The sequence below is a fragment of the Cervus canadensis genome, chromosome 10 (assembly GCF_019320065.1).
Source record: "Cervus canadensis isolate Bull #8, Minnesota chromosome 10, ASM1932006v1, whole genome shotgun sequence".
In the NCBI taxonomy this organism is placed as follows: Eukaryota; Metazoa; Chordata; class Mammalia; order Artiodactyla; family Cervidae; genus Cervus; species Cervus canadensis.
The window spans coordinates 49818739-49838282 of NC_057395.1; the positions used below are offsets into that span (position 1 = coordinate 49818739).

The 19544-nt window shown below is 41.6% G+C and overlaps 1 protein-coding gene across 6 annotated transcripts in view; it reads right to left on the bottom strand.

Moving 5' to 3' along the window:
* The window catches only part of SHLD1 (shieldin complex subunit 1), a 125711-nt gene that overhangs the window by 52189 nt on the left and 53978 nt on the right, over positions 1-19544 (bottom strand). The window contains exon 3 of one of the 6 annotated variants that reach the window (XM_043479397.1): positions 2454-3048. The exons of the other annotated variants lie outside the window; for them this stretch is intronic. Coding sequence (XP_043335332.1) covers positions 2930-3048 — 119 coding nt within the window. The 3' untranslated portion in view covers positions 2454-2929. Of the gene's footprint in view, positions 1-2453; positions 3049-19544 lie in introns of those variants that run through there. 6 annotated transcript variants of the gene reach the window in all.

Consider the following 19544-nt stretch of genomic DNA (forward strand, 5'->3'; position numbering starts at 1 on the left):
TGCTATGGCACTCAGGCCCCGATTTGCATTTTCTGGAGTCTGAGATTCTCATCTGTGAACTGAAGATGTGGACCTAAGTAATATTAGTTGCTCAATTTTTCTGATTTTAAAGTCACAATGCCTCCTGTTTACCCATAGGGAATGGATCCTTAAAGCACAAAATTCATTCATCCAGCATTTCACTTGAAATCAATACTTAAGGTAATTCCACGGCAGAGCAGTGGTTAAGACTCCATACTTTTACTGCCAAGGGTACAGCATCAATCCCTGGCTAAGATCCCACAAGCTGCATAGCACAGCCAAAATATATGTGTTGTTGTTGTTGTCCAATAGCCTAGTTCAGTCTGACTCTGCGACCCCATAGACTGCAATATGCCAGGCCTCCCTGTCCCTCACCATCTCCTGAAGTTTGCCCAAGTTCATGTTCATTGAATTGGTGATGCCATCCAGCCATCTTATCCTCTGACACCCTCTTCTCCTTCTGTCCTCAATCTTTCCTAGCATCAGGAATTTTTCCAATGAGTCAAAAAAATATATATCAACTGTTATCAGTCAGGTTGTATGTGACAAACCTAGGCACAGAACTTTTCTGTTTCTGAAGAGGAATCCTCAGTGGTTCTTGAATCTATCTGCCCAGGAAATCCTTATTTAAAACCAGAATATTGTGATTCAAGGAAAATGTATCTTTTTGGTGCTATAATAAAATCAATTAAGAATTTTTTAAAAAATATAATTAGAGGGCAGAAATTTCTTTTAAAATAGTAATACTCCTATTTGTAGCCAATTCAACACTCAGACGGTAAAGCGTCTGCCTACAATCCCAGAGACCCAGGTTTGATCCCTGGGTCTGGAAGAGCCTCTGGAGAAGGAAATGGCAACCCACTCTAGTACTCTTGCCTGGAAAATCCCATGGATGGAAGAGCATGGTAGGCTACAGTCCACGGGATTGCAAAGAGTCAGACACAACTGAGTGACTTCATTCTTTCTTTCTTTCCCTGACCCGAAACTCATGAGCTTCAAATTCTACTAGTTATGCCATTTTGTTGTTGTTATTCAGCTGCCAAGTCATGTCCAACTCTTTGAGACCACATGGACTGCAGCACGCCAGGCTTCCCTGTCCCTCACCATCTCCTGGAGTTTGTCTAAGTTCATGTCCATTGAATGGGTGATGCCATCCACCCATCTTATCCTCTGTTGCCCTCTTCTCCTTCTGCCTTCAGTCCTTCCCAGCATCAGGGTCTTTTCTAATATGTCAGCTGTTTGCATCAGGTGGCCAAAGTATTAGAGCTTCAGCTTCAGCATCAGTCCTTCCAAAGAGTATTCAGGGTTGATTTCCTTTAAGATTAACTGCTTTGATCTATTAGCTTTCCAAGGGACTCTCAAGAGTTTTCTCCAGCACCACAGTTTGAAAGCGCTAATTCTTTAGCACTCAGCCTTCTTTATGATCCACCTCTCACATCTGTACATAACTATCTGCTAGATCATAGTTTTGACTATATGGACCTTGGCTGGCAAGTGATGTCTTTGCTTTTCAATACACTGTCTAGGTTTGTCATAGTTTTCCTGCCAAGAAGCAATCATCTTCTAATTTCATGGCTGCAGTCACCATCCACAGTGATTTCAGAGCCCAAGAAGAGGAAATCTGTCACTGCTTCCACCTTTTCCCCTTCTATTTGCCATGAAGTGATGGGACTGGATGCCATGATCTTAGTTTTAATATTGAGTCTTAGGCGGGTTTTTTCACTCTCCTCCATCACCCTTATCAAGAGGTTCTTTAGTTCCTCTTGACTTTCTGCCATTAGAGTGGTATCTGTATATCTGAAGTTGTTGGTATCTCTCCCGGCAATCTTGATTCTAGCTTGTAACTCATCCAACCCAGCATTTCGGATGATGTCTTTGTTCTGCGCGTAAGTTAAATAAACAGAGTGACAATAAACAGCCCTGTCGTACTCCTTTCTCAATCCTGAATCAGCCAGTTGTTCCATACAGGGTTCTAAGTGTTGCTTCTTGACCTGCATGTAGGTTTCTCAGGAGACAGGTAAGATGGTCTGGTATTCCCATCTCCTTAAAGAGTTTGTTATGCCATCACTTTTATATAAAAACAAATTCCCAAGAACAGAGAAAGAAGTGCCATAAAGTGAGGAATGCCACTTATGGCATGCCATAAAGTAAGATAATACTGAGAAGGAATTTTCAATGGTTATAAGGAGGTTTATCAAAGGTCTGTCTTCTAGAGCAGAGGTTAGCAAACTTTTCCTGTAAAAGGCCATAAGACGATACAAAAGCAGGCCTTGGGTCAGGCTTGGTCCATAGGCCATAGTCTGCTAACCCTGGCTCTACAGTCTTATTTAGACATCATTGGTCTCTACCTCAGACTTCACTGAATTAGAATCTACATTTTAAAACAGACTGGTGACTGATATGGACATTACATTTAGAGAAGAACTGCTCTAAAGGCAGTGGTTTTTAAGTTTAGCTGCATATTGGAACTACCTGCTGCTGCTAAGTCACTTTAGTCATGTCTGACTCTGCGACCCCATAGATGGCAGCCCACCAGACTCCTCTGTCCCTGGGATTCTCCAGGCAAGAACACTGGAGTGGGTTGTCATTTCCTACCTGAGGAGGTTTTAAAAACTCCTGATTCCCTAGGCTGCCCGCCGTACCAATTCAATCAAAGCTGCTGGCAGCGGGTCCCAAGCATCAGTAATATCATTAAAGTTCCTTCCCAGGTGATGCTAATCATCTCAGTCAATGTTAAGAATCAAGGCTGAAGAGGCTCACTTAGTACAATCAAATCAGCCACCAAGCTCATCTGCTAGCAGACAAAGAAGCCCAATGCCCCACCAGGCCTGCTCCCTGTCAAGAGATGAATGTATTCCAGAACTACAGAAATTCCCAAGGAGCATGAATGGTGACAACCAACCTTAGATCAAACTCGATGTCTCCTCCAATCCTCTGGTGGTGTGTAATTAGAAAGAATTGTCTTGGAAGCGCAGAACTTATTTAAAAGGATGTTACCAATTGCAGCCTCAAAAGTTGAACATTTAGCTAAAAGCAGAAAATTCAATAATCTTTTGTGACTTTGGAATTATGTTAAGGAATTAATTCTATAGGGCTGTGCTCAGAAGCATTTAAAATTCAGGAACATTTACCAGGAAATATACAGATGTTCCTAAATAAACCACCATTGAGTGCTCGGTACTTTTCTTTGAGCTTCTTGGGTCCCACAGATGAGACTTACTTTTTCCAATATTAATAAATAACACCTTTAAAGATGCTTCCTGGATTGATACTCAGGCTGCCATGGATGAGAAGCAGTAATAGGTATTTTGAAAAAAGCTGGCTCAATTCTTGGTATAAAGTCCAAAACAACCATCAGTCCTTTTTATTTGTTTCTTTTTGCTTTGTACTTTGAGGAGACAGTGCTATAAATATATGACTATTTCTCTAATTGCTATTTTCTGATATTTGCATTTTCTCCTCTTCCAAAGAAAAGTATAGAAGAGACTCTTTATCACAGAATTAACTGTATAAGCAAAAAGAAATACAGCATTAATTTACTTCACTAATACTTAAATTCTCCCAGCCTCTACACATGTCACATATCAGAGGCCTTTCCTAGCTGCGGTGTTTAAAATGCACCCCCATGCAGCAAGCCTTTTCTTCATAGCATCAATTGATACAGTACTTATTTCTTTGTTTTATTGTATATCTATCCCTTGTGTACCCCCTCCAACCAGGACCCTAGTGCTAGAATAAAAGCTCCTTGAAGGCTGGGTCTTTATTTTGCTCACTGTGTATGCCCAGTGCCAAGCGCAGGGCCTGACACATAGCAGACACTCAATAAACATTTCTTGACTGGATGAATGAACAACATCTACTGCATTTTAAAGAATCCAGTCATTGGGGGTTCAAGTAAACAACCCAATACAACATGGAGAAAACAGAAAAGAAATCAGCATATTGGTGAGGTATTAACACCTAGTAAGAAAGATATACTTTTTTCACAAAATGATGGGAAATTTGTGGAGTGACTGATATATGCTGTTTTTAAGATCTTTCCTTGGCAAAATAAAGAGATGGCCTGATCTCTGTTGGGCTTCAAAAAAGGAGAAAAAAGGAGGAGGAGGAGAGAGGAAGAGAAACCAAACCACCCAAACACTGCCAAATGTTCCCTGGGGGCAAAAATCACCTCTGGTTGAGAATCACTGCTGCTGCTGCTAAGTCACTTCAGTCGTGTCCGACTCTGTGCGACCCCATAGACGGCAGCCCACCAGGCTCCCCTGTCCCTGGGACTCTCCAGGCAAGAACACTGGAGTGGGTTGCCATTTCCTTCTCCAGTGTGTGAAAGTGAAAAGTGAAAGTGAAGTCGCTCAGTCATGTCCGACTCTTAGCAACCCCATGGACCGCAGCCTACCAGGCTCCTCCATCCATGGGATTTTCCAGGCAAGAGTACTGGAGTGGGGTGCCATTGCCTTCTCCGTGAGAATCACTGGTGTGGAGTAAAAACTTGAGTTACCTAAACAAAAGAGGGAAGACGGATGCATTGTTATAAGACATAGAATTATAGTAGAAGAAAATCTGTCCTGGCCTGGAGCTGGAGCTGCCAAGGGTCATTCTTGGTGGCAGAGTGGCAGTCCATTCAGGAACAAGCTGGACTGTGGCCCTGGGGACCCACCTCATGTGAGGCACACAGCTTTTTGAACACGGGCGCTGCTAATCAGACAGACATCTGACAGTAGGGCTTTGCCCACAAAAGGAAAAAGGGATTTAAGTGCGAACTCAGATTGTTCTGAGTTTATTTGCATGAATCTAATTCTAAGGAATCTGTTTAAGGAGAGCATCTCTGTTAACAATATCAAGATTTACTTTAAACAGTAGTTAGTATTCATTTCATGGAATTAAAATGGGTTGCCCATTTTTGTGCAAACATGTCCATTCAGTTCCTTACTCCTGTTTACTCATACATCTACTTCTTTAGTGAGTTTTTAAATAGCTGTTTTAATCACTTGTGAACACAGTATTAGAAAGAAAAATCCACCCCAACATTTCTCACTTCCTTTTAAGAGAAATTCTTTCAGAGTTCCACCTCTGGAAGAACATTCTAATGATGTATGTGCCACAACTCTGTATCTGCCACTATGGAAACTCATTAAAAAATGTTACTCCCTTAAATTCCTTCATGGCATATTAATTTGATGTTCTAAAACAAATATTTTACCATGAAATAACTCCCAGAAAATATTAAGATCAATCTAACTAAACTGGCTTCTCTAGCCCTTCCACCAATTGTAAATGTGTTTCTTATACTTTCTTAAAGGGATCATTTTTTGGTCATTGTATGTGTGTTAGACACTCTATCATGTCTGACTCTTTTTGCGACCCCATGGACTGTAACCCGCCAGGATCCTCTGTCCATGCAATTCTCCAGGCAAGAATACCAGAGTGTGTTGCCATTTCCTTTTCCAGGGATCCTTCTCAACCCAGGATCGAACCTGGGTCCCATAGGCTTCATTATAAATATTCTTCACTAATACCTACTAAATCACTAATATTTAAAATAAAGAGTGGGGTCTTCCCTGGTGGTATAGTGGATAGAAATCCTCCTGCCAATGCAGGGGATTCAGGTTCGATCCGTGATCCGAGAAGATTCCACAAGCCCAGTAGCAATGGAATCCATGTACCACAACTACTGAGTCTGCACTCTAGAGCCTGCAAGCTGCAAATACTGAGCCTGCATGCCCTCGAGCCTGTGCTCCTCAACAAGAGAAACAACCTCAATGAGAAGCCCGTGTACCTCAATGAAGAGAAAGCCCTCAGGCAGCAATGAAGACCCAGTGCAACCACAAAGTAAAATAGATAAACAAATAATTTTTAAAACTAATAAAATAAAGCATGAGACTTCTCTGATGGTCCAGTGGTTAGGACTTTACCTTCCAATGCAGGAGGTGCAGGTTTGATTCTGGGTTAGGGAGCTAAGTATGCCTCATGACCAAAAAACTAAAACAATTTTTTTTACAAGCAATGTTGTAAAAAATTTAATAAAGACTTTAAAAAATGGTCCACATCAAAAAATTAATTAATTAATTAATTAAATAAATAAAGCAATATAGTTCTCAAGATGTGATTCAACTAACAAGAGTATTCACCCATCAAATACACTGAGTAAGATATGTATGAGGAAACCTATAACAAGACTGTGAGAGTTAAAAAGTGGAGACAACCTAAACATCCACCAACAGACATCACATTCCATAAATTATGGTCCAATCACACAATGGGATACTATGCAGCCACCAAAAATATGAGATCTATGTGTATTAACATGGGAAGTGCTGCAATATGGCATTATGTGAAAACAGTAAGATACAAAATGGTATGTATAATAAAATTCTATTTGCATTTTTTAAAAAAATAGATATATGAGCTATTTGTGTGTGTGTAATACATGTGGTGTATGTGTATTGTGAATACATATGTATAACTATATATATATGTAAGTTTATAATTGCAGAGAAAATGTCTAGAAAGATACATAAAAGTTATTTACAAACACACACACACACACACACACACACACACACAAAGTTATTTATAATCATCTCTAGGGAGAAATATTGAAGAGACACAGGACTTTTCCTTTCATACCCTTCTGTGCTATTTATTTTAATAACTTTGTAAAAAGGATGATTAAAACTTCATCACTAGTATCATAACTATCATACATATTCCAAAGTGGGAACCTCCCTCCAAAGATGAGGGAGTAAGTCTACAAGAAAGACACACTTTGGATTTTCTCTGTTGCTCATTGTCTGAAATCCCTAATGGCTTCTAGGGGGCACAAATCCTGAAGCCTGACAAAGGAAGCCCATATGTCTAAAAAGGAAGTCTTCAGGGCACCACTTTTTCAACAGTGTTCAAGTAATTTTAGGATATCTGGCTTGCCAAATTGGGAACATTCCACAGAAGTAGGACTCTAAATTATGAAACTGCTTTGAATAATGAAGTATCCTATATATTATTTTCAGAAATACTTCCAGAAGTTGGCAGTTACACTATATTTCTGGATTTTAATTTTTCTAAACCAAATTGATATCTTTGTTCCCATTCTAAATCACAATTCAAGCACAACCAAATGTGGCCAAGAGCTGCCCTTGGCCCAGAGTAGGAAAGGGATACGAAGCAAAGGCTGACCAAAAAGAACACAGCCCTGTGATGCTCCAGCTGAAAGCAGGGCGCACAGGCCTGGCATGTGGCTGCCAGCCAGCTGATTTCTAAGCCAGCATGCTCATGCACACAATGAGGAGTCACGGTGGAAAATTACAGGTGATGGTTACAGAACCCCCACTTGCTCCCAGGTACTAAAAACAAGTCTTGCAGTGAAGGACACAATGTGTGGCATTCCAGTGGACAGCAACAGAGGGCTGGCAACCATCACTGCCACTCTGCACCCTCTCCCACCCTCAGGTCACTCAGTTTACATCCCCTGGACGCACAGAAACAAAAGCAGGGACACCAATAAGGAACGCTGGTAGCTTAACTAATCAGCACAGCACAGGCAGACAAGATGGCTAGCTAGGAAAGCCAATTCTACCACCACACTGAAGAGACAGGCTGACGCTCAGTCTCTCCGTCCATGGCCAGAGGCAGATGCCAGTCACCTCACCAGCTCCAGGGACAACGCCGTGTGCCTCTGTTCCATGTCCATCAAGATTACCATTTGATTTCTTTTAGCCCTAAACCCAATTCCTTCAGAACTTGGGAAGTAGTTTATCGAAACTCAGTCCTGACTGGTAAGAGTGGAAATGGCCACAGGCATTTGTGGCGGTTAATCTATTTTCTTACAGTAATATAGGAAAATGATCAATGCTCTTAACCATCACAAGATATGCAATATATGGTTAAGAAAAAGAGACAAGCAGATATCACTTCAATATGGAGGAAGAATGTATAATCCAAAACTCTATACATTATGAACCACTGAGTCTGATGCTTAAACAAGAGTTAAAGTGTGGGGTGGGGCTGCCATTTGTGACACTTATTGAGTCTCAACCCCACTGGTTATGTATTATTATCCCCATAGAACAGATGAAAAACTGAGGCTCAGAAGTTCTTAACATGTCTAAGGACACCCAGTAAAAAGTGATAAAGCCCTTTAAACCCCAACAGCTACACTTCCTTCCCATTCAACAGAGAAAAGGAGGTTGCCAGGCCCAGGTGTCCGTCCTCCCGCAGGAGGCTCATCTCTGTCTGATCACAAATTAAGCAGAGAGTTCAAGTATTTATAGTCCTACTTTGTTGTCTGCCCCAAACTACCTTTTTCACTATCTTAAGAAATTGAAAAATGTTCCACTTGCAGAAAGGTCAAATTTCTTTATTTCAAGAAACTAAAAGGGGGATGGGACATTGATTGAGGGACATTGAGCGAGGGAAACACACCCATGTTACTGCAGCTTTGTGACCGTTAGGCCAAGAGCTGGGCACAAGGTAACAGCTTTCCTAAGTCTGGCAAGACAACACTATCTTCTGCAAGGGAAAGGGGGCATTTAGAGTTAGTGTTATAAGACTTTTGTTTTTCCCTCAGCTGATCACTGTGGAACACTGCCAGGGTTCCTGCTGCCTGGACTTCACAAGAATTCCTGGGCTGAGCAAAGGCCTTATTCACCACCAACACATAACTCTTTTCAGTAAATACACTGCCAAAGAGTCAATATATGGGATCTCTTGGGTTGTCTGGTGATTTTACCCCAACTGCCTTCAAACATTTCATTTCCCAAGTCAACAGGAAACAACTCATAGAAAATCCTGCTTCTAAACATAAATTCCTGTTAGATGCACCAGCACATGTATTCATGTATCCATGCCAGTAGCAAAATGTCAAGTGCACCAGTCTACAGGGTTAGGGGACAGGCACTTCCATCCAGGCTAATGTCTGCGGTGGAACTCCTGTTAGGCCATCACAAAACAGTCTCTGCCAGACCAGCTCCAAGATAGCAGAAGATTATACAGGACGTGGCAGACCCTAAACATACAAAACTAGCCAGCAGCGACCTTAAAGTCAGGTAAAAAACACACAAGAAACTGAGTGGAAGATAGATTATTCTTTCTGGGAACTATATTAATGTTTTGCATTAATTTTAATGATCAAATCATAGGGACAGGCAGCTTTTGCTTTTGACTGAGGAGGCAGGAGATAGGCTCCCACTCCGACCCCCCCCCCCGCAAACAGCAAGCCAACTACCACCTCTTCTTGTCATCATTGTTTTATTCCTTTAAATGTTACATTCAAGGCCTAGGTTCCTAGTGGGGATTCCCCCAGAACCACATATTACACTTGAGGTCCCCCTCTTCCTCTACTGGGAGGAAAGTTTTTATTTGTGTATATATATATATTTACACTTACTGTGTGTGTGTATGTGTGTGTGTGTGTATATACATCTATATATATATATACACATCTATATATTCTTTTTCAGATTCTTTTCCATGGTAGGTTATTACAAGACATTGGATATAGTTCCCTGTGTTATACAGTGGCTTCTTGTTGTTCATCAATTTTATACATAGCAGTTTGTATATGTTAACCCCAGATTCCTAATTTATCTCCCCCTCACCCTTGCTATCCCCTTTGGTAACCATAAATTTGTTTTCCATGTCTGTGAGTCTATTTGCTTTGTAAATGAGTTCACTTGTATCAATTTTTAGATTCTACATTTAAGTGATATCATATGATATTTATCTTTATCTGACTTACTTCACTTAACTCTAGATAAGTTCAAGGTCCATCCACCTATCTGCAAATGGCATTATTTCATTTTTTTAAATGGCTGAGTAATATTCCTTTGTGTGTGTGTGTGTGTACACACACAGCACATCTTTGTAAATCTTTCAGATTCTTGAAGGGATCTTCAATCAAACAAGGTGAAGAACAAGTGTCTTCAAGCCTCTCTGGTCTTTAAGAATGTTGTGTTGAAATTCAGCCCCTCTTGAGTAACAAGTGTTGTGGGCTTATTGAGCACATGCTGAGGATACTTATGGGCTTATTAAGTGTGTGCTGAGGATGAGAGTAAGCCCAGTAAAGTGAGAAGAGAAGGCCAGTGCTGGTGATCAAGCCAGATGGGATTCAAAGCAAAATGTCACCCATTTCCCCTTACCCTGGCCCTGGCTGTGGAGTAAGACAGAGAACTTGATGGTGTAAGTATTGGAGGAAACCCTGAGAAGCACTGCTGCTTGAGGGAGTCACTTGGGCAGTATTGTGTATGTGGTCATTGACAACCATACACAAAGGCGGTCTGGAGTGTTGGTTAAATAACTTAGCTGGGTGTCAGTCTTCTCAGCTCTAAAATGGAGATGAGGTTTTCCCTGGCAGTCCAGAGGTTAGGACTCTGCGCTTCTATTGCAGGGGCACAGGTTCAATCCCTGGTTGGGGAACTAAGATCCCACATGCCAGCTGGCCAAAAAAGACAAATCTCTACAATGGGGATGAAAACAGTATCTCTCCCCTTACTTATTGAAGGATTACCTGAGAAAGGGCCAAGAAAACAATAAATATCAGCTATTGTGATGACTATTTGCAGGTGACTTTATACTCCCTTTGTAAGCATTTTTTTTTGGTGTGACCTTTGCAGTGAGCACTTCCTGAGGGTGAGAGATGTATTATAATGACTATGTTAATTCTTTAAGAACTTCCAGCTACATGTCTCAAAAGTATATTCTTAACTCTGGTACTTAACTATTTCAGAACTCCTATCTTCAAAGAACCAAAGCAAGTTTATCTCTTCCATGTTTTTCTAATATTTTATTTTCTGTAGATAGCACATGAAGTCTATGATAATTTGAACATTTCTAAGCTCAACAGACAAAATGACAAAATGATTTTCCAACCTCTGCCACTGATAACACTTAGTGGCTAAAAATGTCTCATATGTATGATGCTTTGAATTTCTTTCAGTGCTTTCGTAAGTACTCTGTATTTTATTTATGTGGTTCTTTACTTACTTATACCCCTACTTTTCCCCATCAAGTTCTGAAGGTGGCTTAAAGGACACACAAAATCACAAGATAGAATAAAATAAAGACAAAGCTAAGAAAGAAAACAAAGAAGAAAGAAGACCATAATCCCTGGGAGTTAGGAAGAAAAAGGCACTGTTCCAACTTCTCAGAAAAGGAAACCAGGGCACAGAGCCACTAAATGACGTTTGAAACTTTGTGGGTTAAAAGCGAGAAAATATCTGAGACTAAAGCAGTCCTAAAAATGATAACTTGGGACTCTGGAGTATTGGGAAATTAATTCAAAACAAAACAAACTAATGTCAAAGAGACCACCATCCAGGTGAGTGAAACTCTGCAGAGAGTCCTGGGAGTTAGATGTGGATGGAGCTTGGAAGGAAGGTAGTGTAGACAGCCATGATCATAGTCATTGGTAATAACAAAGTGCTGGGCACCATTCTAAGACCTTTCTAACCATCACCTCATTTAATACTCACAGTGACTTATGACATATGTTCTAATATTATTCAGATCTTGTAAATGAGGAAAATGAGACCCAGAAAGACAAAGTAATTTGCCCAACATCACAAAGTGAGTGAGTTCATGGTGGATTTAAACACAGACAATCTGACTAGAGCCCACTCCCAACCTCCCTTCCCTCCACAGACCCAATGCAGACAGAGGCCACCAACAGGGAGGCGTGGCCTGGAGAACCAGGGACATCCCTTCTCAAAGCTGAGAGGGCAAGAAGAGGAGGCATAGTGGGTGGGTCAAGAAAGTTAAGAGAAAATGAGGACTCAGCTAGGAAAAAAGGGAACTCGGGATCTATAGCTGAGAATAGAAGAGAAGCTAAAAGCAAAGGAGAAAAGGAAAGATATACCCATCTGAATGAAGAGTTCTAAAGAATAGCAAGGAGAGATAAGAAAGCCTGCCTCAGTGATCAATGCAAAGAAATAAAGGAAAACAATAGAATGGGAAAGACTAGAGATCTCTTCAAGAAAATTAGAAATACTGTTAGGGGAAGTACACTGACTGAAACTGTACATCCTGGCCAGACACCATAATAACCATCTGCATGAGATGTTTTACGACAGGAAGTCCTGGTAAGGAACATGGAACTAATAAGCCACCACCAACCAGAAGAGTTCAGGAAAAGTCAAAAGGAGACACCACACGTCCGACCAGCTCCCAGAAGCCTTCTCACTGGCATTCATCTTGGGTGAGCAAGGCGTTGCACCACCAGGAAGGACTCTGAGTCAGATCATTGGCTAAAGACAACCCAGAAACTGATCCCATCACCATAAAACCGGAGACTACAAGCCATGAGGCAGAGCAGCTTCCCTGGGTTCCCTTCCTTCCTGCTCTCTGCCCGGGCACTCTTTCCCAATAAAATCTCTTGCTTTGTCAGCACATGTGTCTCCTCGGACAATTCATTTCTGAGTGTTAGACAAGAGCCCACTTTGGGGCCCTGGAAGGGGTCCCCCTTCCTGCAACAATACCAAGGGAACATTTCATGCAAAGATGGGCACAATAAAGGATAGAAACGGTATGGACCTAACAGAAGCAGAAGGTATTAAGAAGAGGTGGGGAGAATACACAGAAGAACTGGACAAAAAAGATCTCAATGACCCAGATAACACTGATGCTGTGATCACTCATCTAGAGCCAGACATCCTGGAGTGTGAAGTCAAGTGGCCCTTAGGAAGCATCACAATGAACAAAGCTAGTGGAGGTGATGGAATTCCAGCTGAGCTCTTTCAAATCCTAAAAGATGACGCTATGACAGTGCTGTACTCAATATGTCAGCAAGTTTGGAAAACTCAGCAGTGGCCACAGGACTGGAAAAGGTCAGTTTTCATTCCAATCCCAAAGAAAGGCAATGCCAAACAATGTTCAAATACTGCACAATTATACTCATTTCACATGGTAGCAAAGTAATGCTCAAAATTCTCCAAGCGAGGCTTCAACAATACATGAACAGAGAACTTCCAGATGGACAAGCTGGATTTAGAAAAGGCAGAGGAACCAGAGATCAAATTGCCAGCATCCACTGGACCATAGAAAAAGCAGAAGAGTTCCAGCAAAACATCTACTTCTGCTTTATTAACTATGCCAAAGCCTTTGACTGTGTGGATCACAAAAAACTGGAAAATTCTTAAAGATATGTGAATACTGGATCACCTTACCTGCCTCCTGAAAAATCTGTATGCAGGTCGAGAAGCAACAGTTAGAACCAGACATGGAACATGGGAAACATGGGGAAAAAAGTACATCAAGGCTGTATATTGTCACCCTTATTTAACTTATATGCAGAGTATATCATGCAAAATGCCAGGCTGGATGAAGCACAAACTGGAATCAAGATTGCTGGGAGAAATAACAATAACCTCAGATATGCAGATGACATCACCCTTATGGCAGAAAGTGAAGAGGAACTAAAGAGGCTCTTGATGGAAGTGAAAGAGAAGAGTGAAAAAGCTTGCTTAAAACTCAACATTCAAAAAACTAAGATCATGGCATCTGGTCCTGAGAGAGTAACAGGCAGGAAGGCTAGGGGTCTCCAAATGGAGGAAATAGGCTGCAAGTGTCAGACATTTTTAATTTCTCTCTTGAGTAGCAGGAGGAAACAAACTACAAGTGTCAGATATTTTCCCCTTCTCTATACAAATTTAAAAGGAGGTTTCTTTTAAAATTCTGTGTTGCCATGAAACATAGGGAAACAATGAAAACAGTGACAGACTTTATTTTCTTGAGCTCCAAAATCACTGCAGATGGTGACTGCAGCCATGAAACTAAAAGATGCTTGCTCCTTGGAAGAAAAGCTATGACCAACCTAGAGAGCATATTAAAAAGCAGAGACATTACTTTGCTGACAAAGGTCCATCTAATCAAAGCTATAGTTCTTCCAGTAGTCATGTATGGATGTGAGAGTTGGACCATAAAGAAAGCTGAGCGCCAAAGAAGTGATGCTTTTGAACTGTGGTGTTGGAAAAGACTCTTGAGAGTCCCTTGTGTGGTGACCCAAGGACGAAAGAGCAGGTAAAACCAAGGAGAGTCTTGGAATTCAGGAACATAAAAACCAGACCCTTATCGTCCTTCCCTCTCCTATGTTGTAACTATTAATGGAACAGTATAACCTGTCTCCCCTCCTATCCCATAGGGAGAAGGTATTTGCCCTACTCTTCCCCCACATTAGCAAATGATCCGCAAGACCCCTATCCCACGCCTTGTACCCTGGGTATAAAAGTGGACTAAGGACCCCTGTTTAATGTTGGTTCTCCCTTGAGCTGGCCCGCTGTTCTAACAGCATCTCCCACTCTAATAAACTTTATTTCCCTCTCATTCTCTCACATCTGGAAATTCTTTTCCAACTCGCACCTGGACCACGACAGCTTGAACTGTAAGGAGCTCAAACCAGCCAATCCTAAAGGAAATCAGTCCTGAATATTCATTGGAAGGACTGATGTTGAAGCTCCAAGACTTTGGCCACCTGATGCAAAGAACTGACTCATTGGAAAAGATCCTGATGCTGGAAAAGATTGAAGGCAGGAGGAGAAGAGGATGACAGAGGATGAGATGACAGAGGTTGGATGGCATCACCAACTTGATGGACAGGAGTCTGAACAAGCTCTGTGAGTTGGTGATGGACACGGAAGCCTGGAGTGCTGCATTTCATGGGGTCACAAAGAGTCAGACACAACTGAGCAACTGCACTGAACTGAGAATCTAAAGCCCTAGGCTTCAACGCCCTTCATTTGGATCCTGCCAGTTGCTGGGTGGGAGAAATTCCTTCAAGTGATTTCACAAGGGGTCAAGACACTGACTTGTTTCCAAAACCAAATTTATCTCTGAGATAGGATAACAGGGTGATGATGACAATAAATAATAACAACAATGATTGCTTTTTTCCTGTGGTAAATTTAGAGCCATCATTTAATCAATTATTATTTATTGAACACATACTATCTACCAGGCACTGTATCAGACACAGTGACTTTGGACACAGGACTTTATAGAGGAGACTTTTTGTCATTTCTTTAGCACATGAACTGTGTCCCCAGGCGGTCCAGTGATTAAGACTCTGCCCTTCCAATGCAGAGGGCACTAGTTCAATCCCCCATCTGGGAACTAAGATCCCATATGCTATACAATATGGCCAAAAAAAAAATTTTTTTTCCCTAAATTTAAAAATAGAACACCCTACTTCTTCCAGCTCTAGGGCATGGGTAGCTAACAATCTCCCAGGCTATCCCTATTACAAGACTCCAATAAACTGCTCTGTTTGTGGCACAGGTCCCCTCCTCCTCCATGTCTACCTCCACAGTTCCGCCCTGTGCCCACTCTGAGCTGTGGTTTCTTCTTTCCATCAGATCTGCTCTACCTTGGCCTTTTAGGGATCAGTAAGGCTATATGTCAAATACATCCGGTTCTCCCCTCTCCAGGCCAATGACAGGACTGCACTTCCTGGCTCCTTTGTGGAAATGGGGCCACATCATTAGTTTGGGGACATGGACTGTGAGTATAATTCTTGATGCTTGTCACTTTCAGCAGGGATCATTTAATTGCCAATGAGAGGCTCTCTGGAGTTCTTTTTTCCCTCTACATAGCAACAGCAGCATGCGAGATGGTGGTTAGCTCCCGGGGTGACGAGCCAGCCTGACTGCCCAAAATGAACATGTGACATGTGTGAGAAACAAATTATAGAGTTTAAAATAACTCAGATTTAGGGATTATTTGCTATCACAGCATAACTGACTGAGTGACACAGCCTTTCAGTGAGGCTCAGTTTCTGGTCCATAGTGATCACTCCTTCGTCTTCTCCAGGAAAGAGACAGAGGTAGAGATATACAGTCATGTATAGATATAGACACAGATATAATTTTTCCTTATTATTTCTCAGATTCCAAAGTGGGAGGAAGAAAATTCAAAAGAAAGAGGAAAGAGGGTGGAAAGAACAGGAAAAGAGTGGAAACCCTACTGGCCACCTTGATCCAATCTCTGTATATAAATTATTTAAATACAAAAGTAAATAGAAGTTGCAGCTTTAAGCGCCCTTAAAGAAATCTTACAATTTGAATCTGGAAATATTCAGGTAAAAGGTTTTACTAATCTATAAAATGAAAGGCACAATAGATGTCTTGGAGAATAAAAAGCAATGCACTCTGGGGATTTCCCTGGTTAAGAATCCACCTTTCAATGCAAGATACCACATGCGTTAGATGCTCAGTTTCATCTCTGCGACTCTGTGGACTGGGGCCCACTAGGCTCCTCCGACCATAGGATTTCCTAGGCAAAAATACTGGAGTGGGTTGCCATTTCCTTCTCCAGGATTTCTTCCCAACTCAGGGATCAAACCTGGGTCTCCTACATTGCAGGCAGATTCTTTACTTTTGATCCACCAGGGAAGCCCAAGATACCGGCCTCGAGCCATAACTATAGAAAGTCTGCATACCACAAGGAAGACCCAACACAACTAAAATTTTTTTCTTTTTTAAAGCAATGTGCTCTGAATGAACTTACAAGACAGTATGGGGGAAATCTTTGCTCTAGTTCAGGGTTTCTCAACCTCTGAACTACTGGCATTTGGGGCTGGAAAATTCTTTACTGTGGAGGTAGGGCTATCCTGTGCATTGTAGGATATTTAGCATCACCTCTGGCCTCTACCCACTAGGTTATAGAAGCACTGCCCCCAAACCATTCTTACAACTAAAAATGACTCTAAGTGTTGCCAAACATCCCCTGAGGGACAATGTTACCTTCAGTTGAGAACTTCTGTGCTAGTTATAGTCACAAACAGGCTTAAGCTTCCCTTTCTGACTGGATCCCTTGAACAGCAAGGAGATCAAACCAGTCCTTTGGAAGGACTGATGCTGAAGCTGAAGCTCCAATCCTTTGGCCACCAGATGCGAAGAACCGACTCACTAGAAAAGCCCTGATGCTGGAAAAGATTGCAGGCAAGAGGAGAAGGGGATGACAGGGGACGAGACGGTTGGATGGCATCACTGACTCAAAGGACATGAGTTTGAGCAAACTCTGGGAGATAGTAAAGTACAGGGAAGCCTGGCGTGCTACAGTCCCAGGGGTCGAAAAAAGTGGACAGGAGTGAGCAAGTAAACAAACAGACTGGATAACAATTTTCTTTCATAAGAGATTACATAGTATCAAGTTTATATATTGACACAACTGGACCCAAAACAAACCAAAACAGGTTCTGATGTTTAGGCCAATGATGTCTTACCACCTTTTTCACAATTACTTCAGGGACCTGAACCTTGAGCCTGTCAGGGTCCTTTTAAAAGACAGGCTCACTGAAGGCAAATTTAAAGCAACGTAATATTTACCCTGTTGCAATATGGCCACTCATCAGCTTCTTCCCTGCCCTGTATACCATTCCCGAATCAAGAGTGGAGTTGACTCCTTCAACCCCTTGAGTATGAGCTGGCCTGTGACTGCTTTGATCAATAACACAACACAGGTGAGTCACGTTTTTGAGAGGACTGGAAGTTTCTGATTTTTTTGTCTTGAAACACTCATTGTTAGGATTCTCCCTGTAGGAACTCAGCTGCCATGCTGTGAGAAGGCCAAGCAACCTGGGCGTGGAGAGGCCACATGCAAGTGCTCCGGCTGACAGCCCACCTGAGCTCCCAGGGGATGGCCATCATCAGCTGTCAGTCATATGGGTAAGCAAACTTGAATATACCAGACCATCCAAGCTCCCATGTAACTGCAGTCCTAGCCAACATCATTTGGAGTGTAAGAATCACCCATCTGAATCAAGTCAACCCACAAAACTATGAGAGATAATAAAAAGGTGGTTTCAAACCACTAAGTTTGGGAGAAGTTGGGCAGCAACACAACCAAAACATGACCTCAGAGCCAACTGCTGTTAGTGACAGAGACCAGAAGTGTCACATATACATGTGAGAAGGACATCAAGTCCAAGGAGTGGCCCAGGAAACAGTGAATGGAAAAGCCTGTGACAATGGCAGAGTCTAGGACTGCAAGGCCAGGAGTATGAAATTTCCCAACTATCTCAGAGATGTCGGTGAAATCAAGTAATTGAATGTACATGAGCGGTAAAGTAGAAAGTGACTTGCTAAACAAATGTAGACAGGTCTTCAGATACTATTCCCTGGAACGTGCAATTTTACACGATCATCATCATGGCAGATACTCTCAATAGTGTGTCCAGCACATGTGAACACTGTACTGTGTACTTTACGTACATTATTCTTAATCCTTGAAACAGTCTTGGAAGATAAGTATGCTTTTCTCTTCCTCCACTCTCTACCTTCCTTTCTGCTTCCTTCTTTTACCAAGAGGGTAGTTTAAAAAAATTTTTAATCACATCATATATTGTCAGATGAAGAAGTTTCCTGCTAATACTTTGAGCAAAAAACCAGAATCCCATCCAGAATTTTGTTTTTGTTCTTCTTCCTAGGCCTTAATATGTTGAAAGACACTCAATAATCCTTCTTTTCCTGGCTAGTTGTAAACAACTTCAACTTCTCGTGCCTGTTGAAGGTTGAGTTAATATTTAAAAAGTCATATGTAAGTTTGTGGTCTAATACTGGAAGGGACCAAGTATCTTTCAACTCACCTCCTTTGTTCTAACTCACCATGCAAATGTTTAATGAGTATCTACTATGTGGGTACACACCATGTTGCCTCTTCACTAGATTAAATCTGGAAACAGATCACAAGTAGGAAGATTCTATCTGGATGGATTTAAACAGCCTCAGGTAGCGGCAAGGGTGGTGGCCACAACTTAGCAGAAGGAAAGACATTTACTTTCTACCATTCTGTAAGTGATAGTCACTCAGTTGTGTCTGATTCTTTGAGATCCCATGCACTGTAGCCCCGAGGCTCCTCTGCCCATGGAATTCTCCAGGCAAGAATACTGGAGTGGGTAGCCATTCTCTCCTCCAGGGGATCTTCCCAACCCAGGGATCGAATCTATGTCTCCTACGTTGCAGGCAGATTCTTTGCCGTCTGAGCCACCAGGGAAGACCATTCTATAAAGCTCCTGGATATTCAACACAAGACACAGTATTCAGTCAGAGCATGCACTTATTCAATGCTTCCTGGATGAATAAAAAGCATTAAATAGACAGAAATATGAATATGTGGAAATGATGTAAAACAACTGTGTTCACTGTGTAGAATAAGTATGATCAGCTGGTATTATTACAGGTCATACTGACTCCACAAAATTAAGCATATTTTTAAAATTCTCATTTATAGCATTATATAGCCAATTCCAAATTTGCTTTCCCAATTTTGGAACCGTGCTAATTTCTACTTTTGCTCAGGCTGCTACTATCTTGGGATGATCGCAGGGAGTTATCACATAATCCACATCCATCAGTTCCAAGTTTGATAAATAGCACATTTCAATCACTCATTCTTTGAAGGTAGAAATCACGATTAGCCATGGACTTGGCCACAAAGATTAATGATCTTCATATTCACAAAATAACTCAAATTCAAATTTAGGAAATTAGCTGAGAGTTTATAGGCAGAGGTAAAGCAGTGGGGAACTATAGGGTACTTCT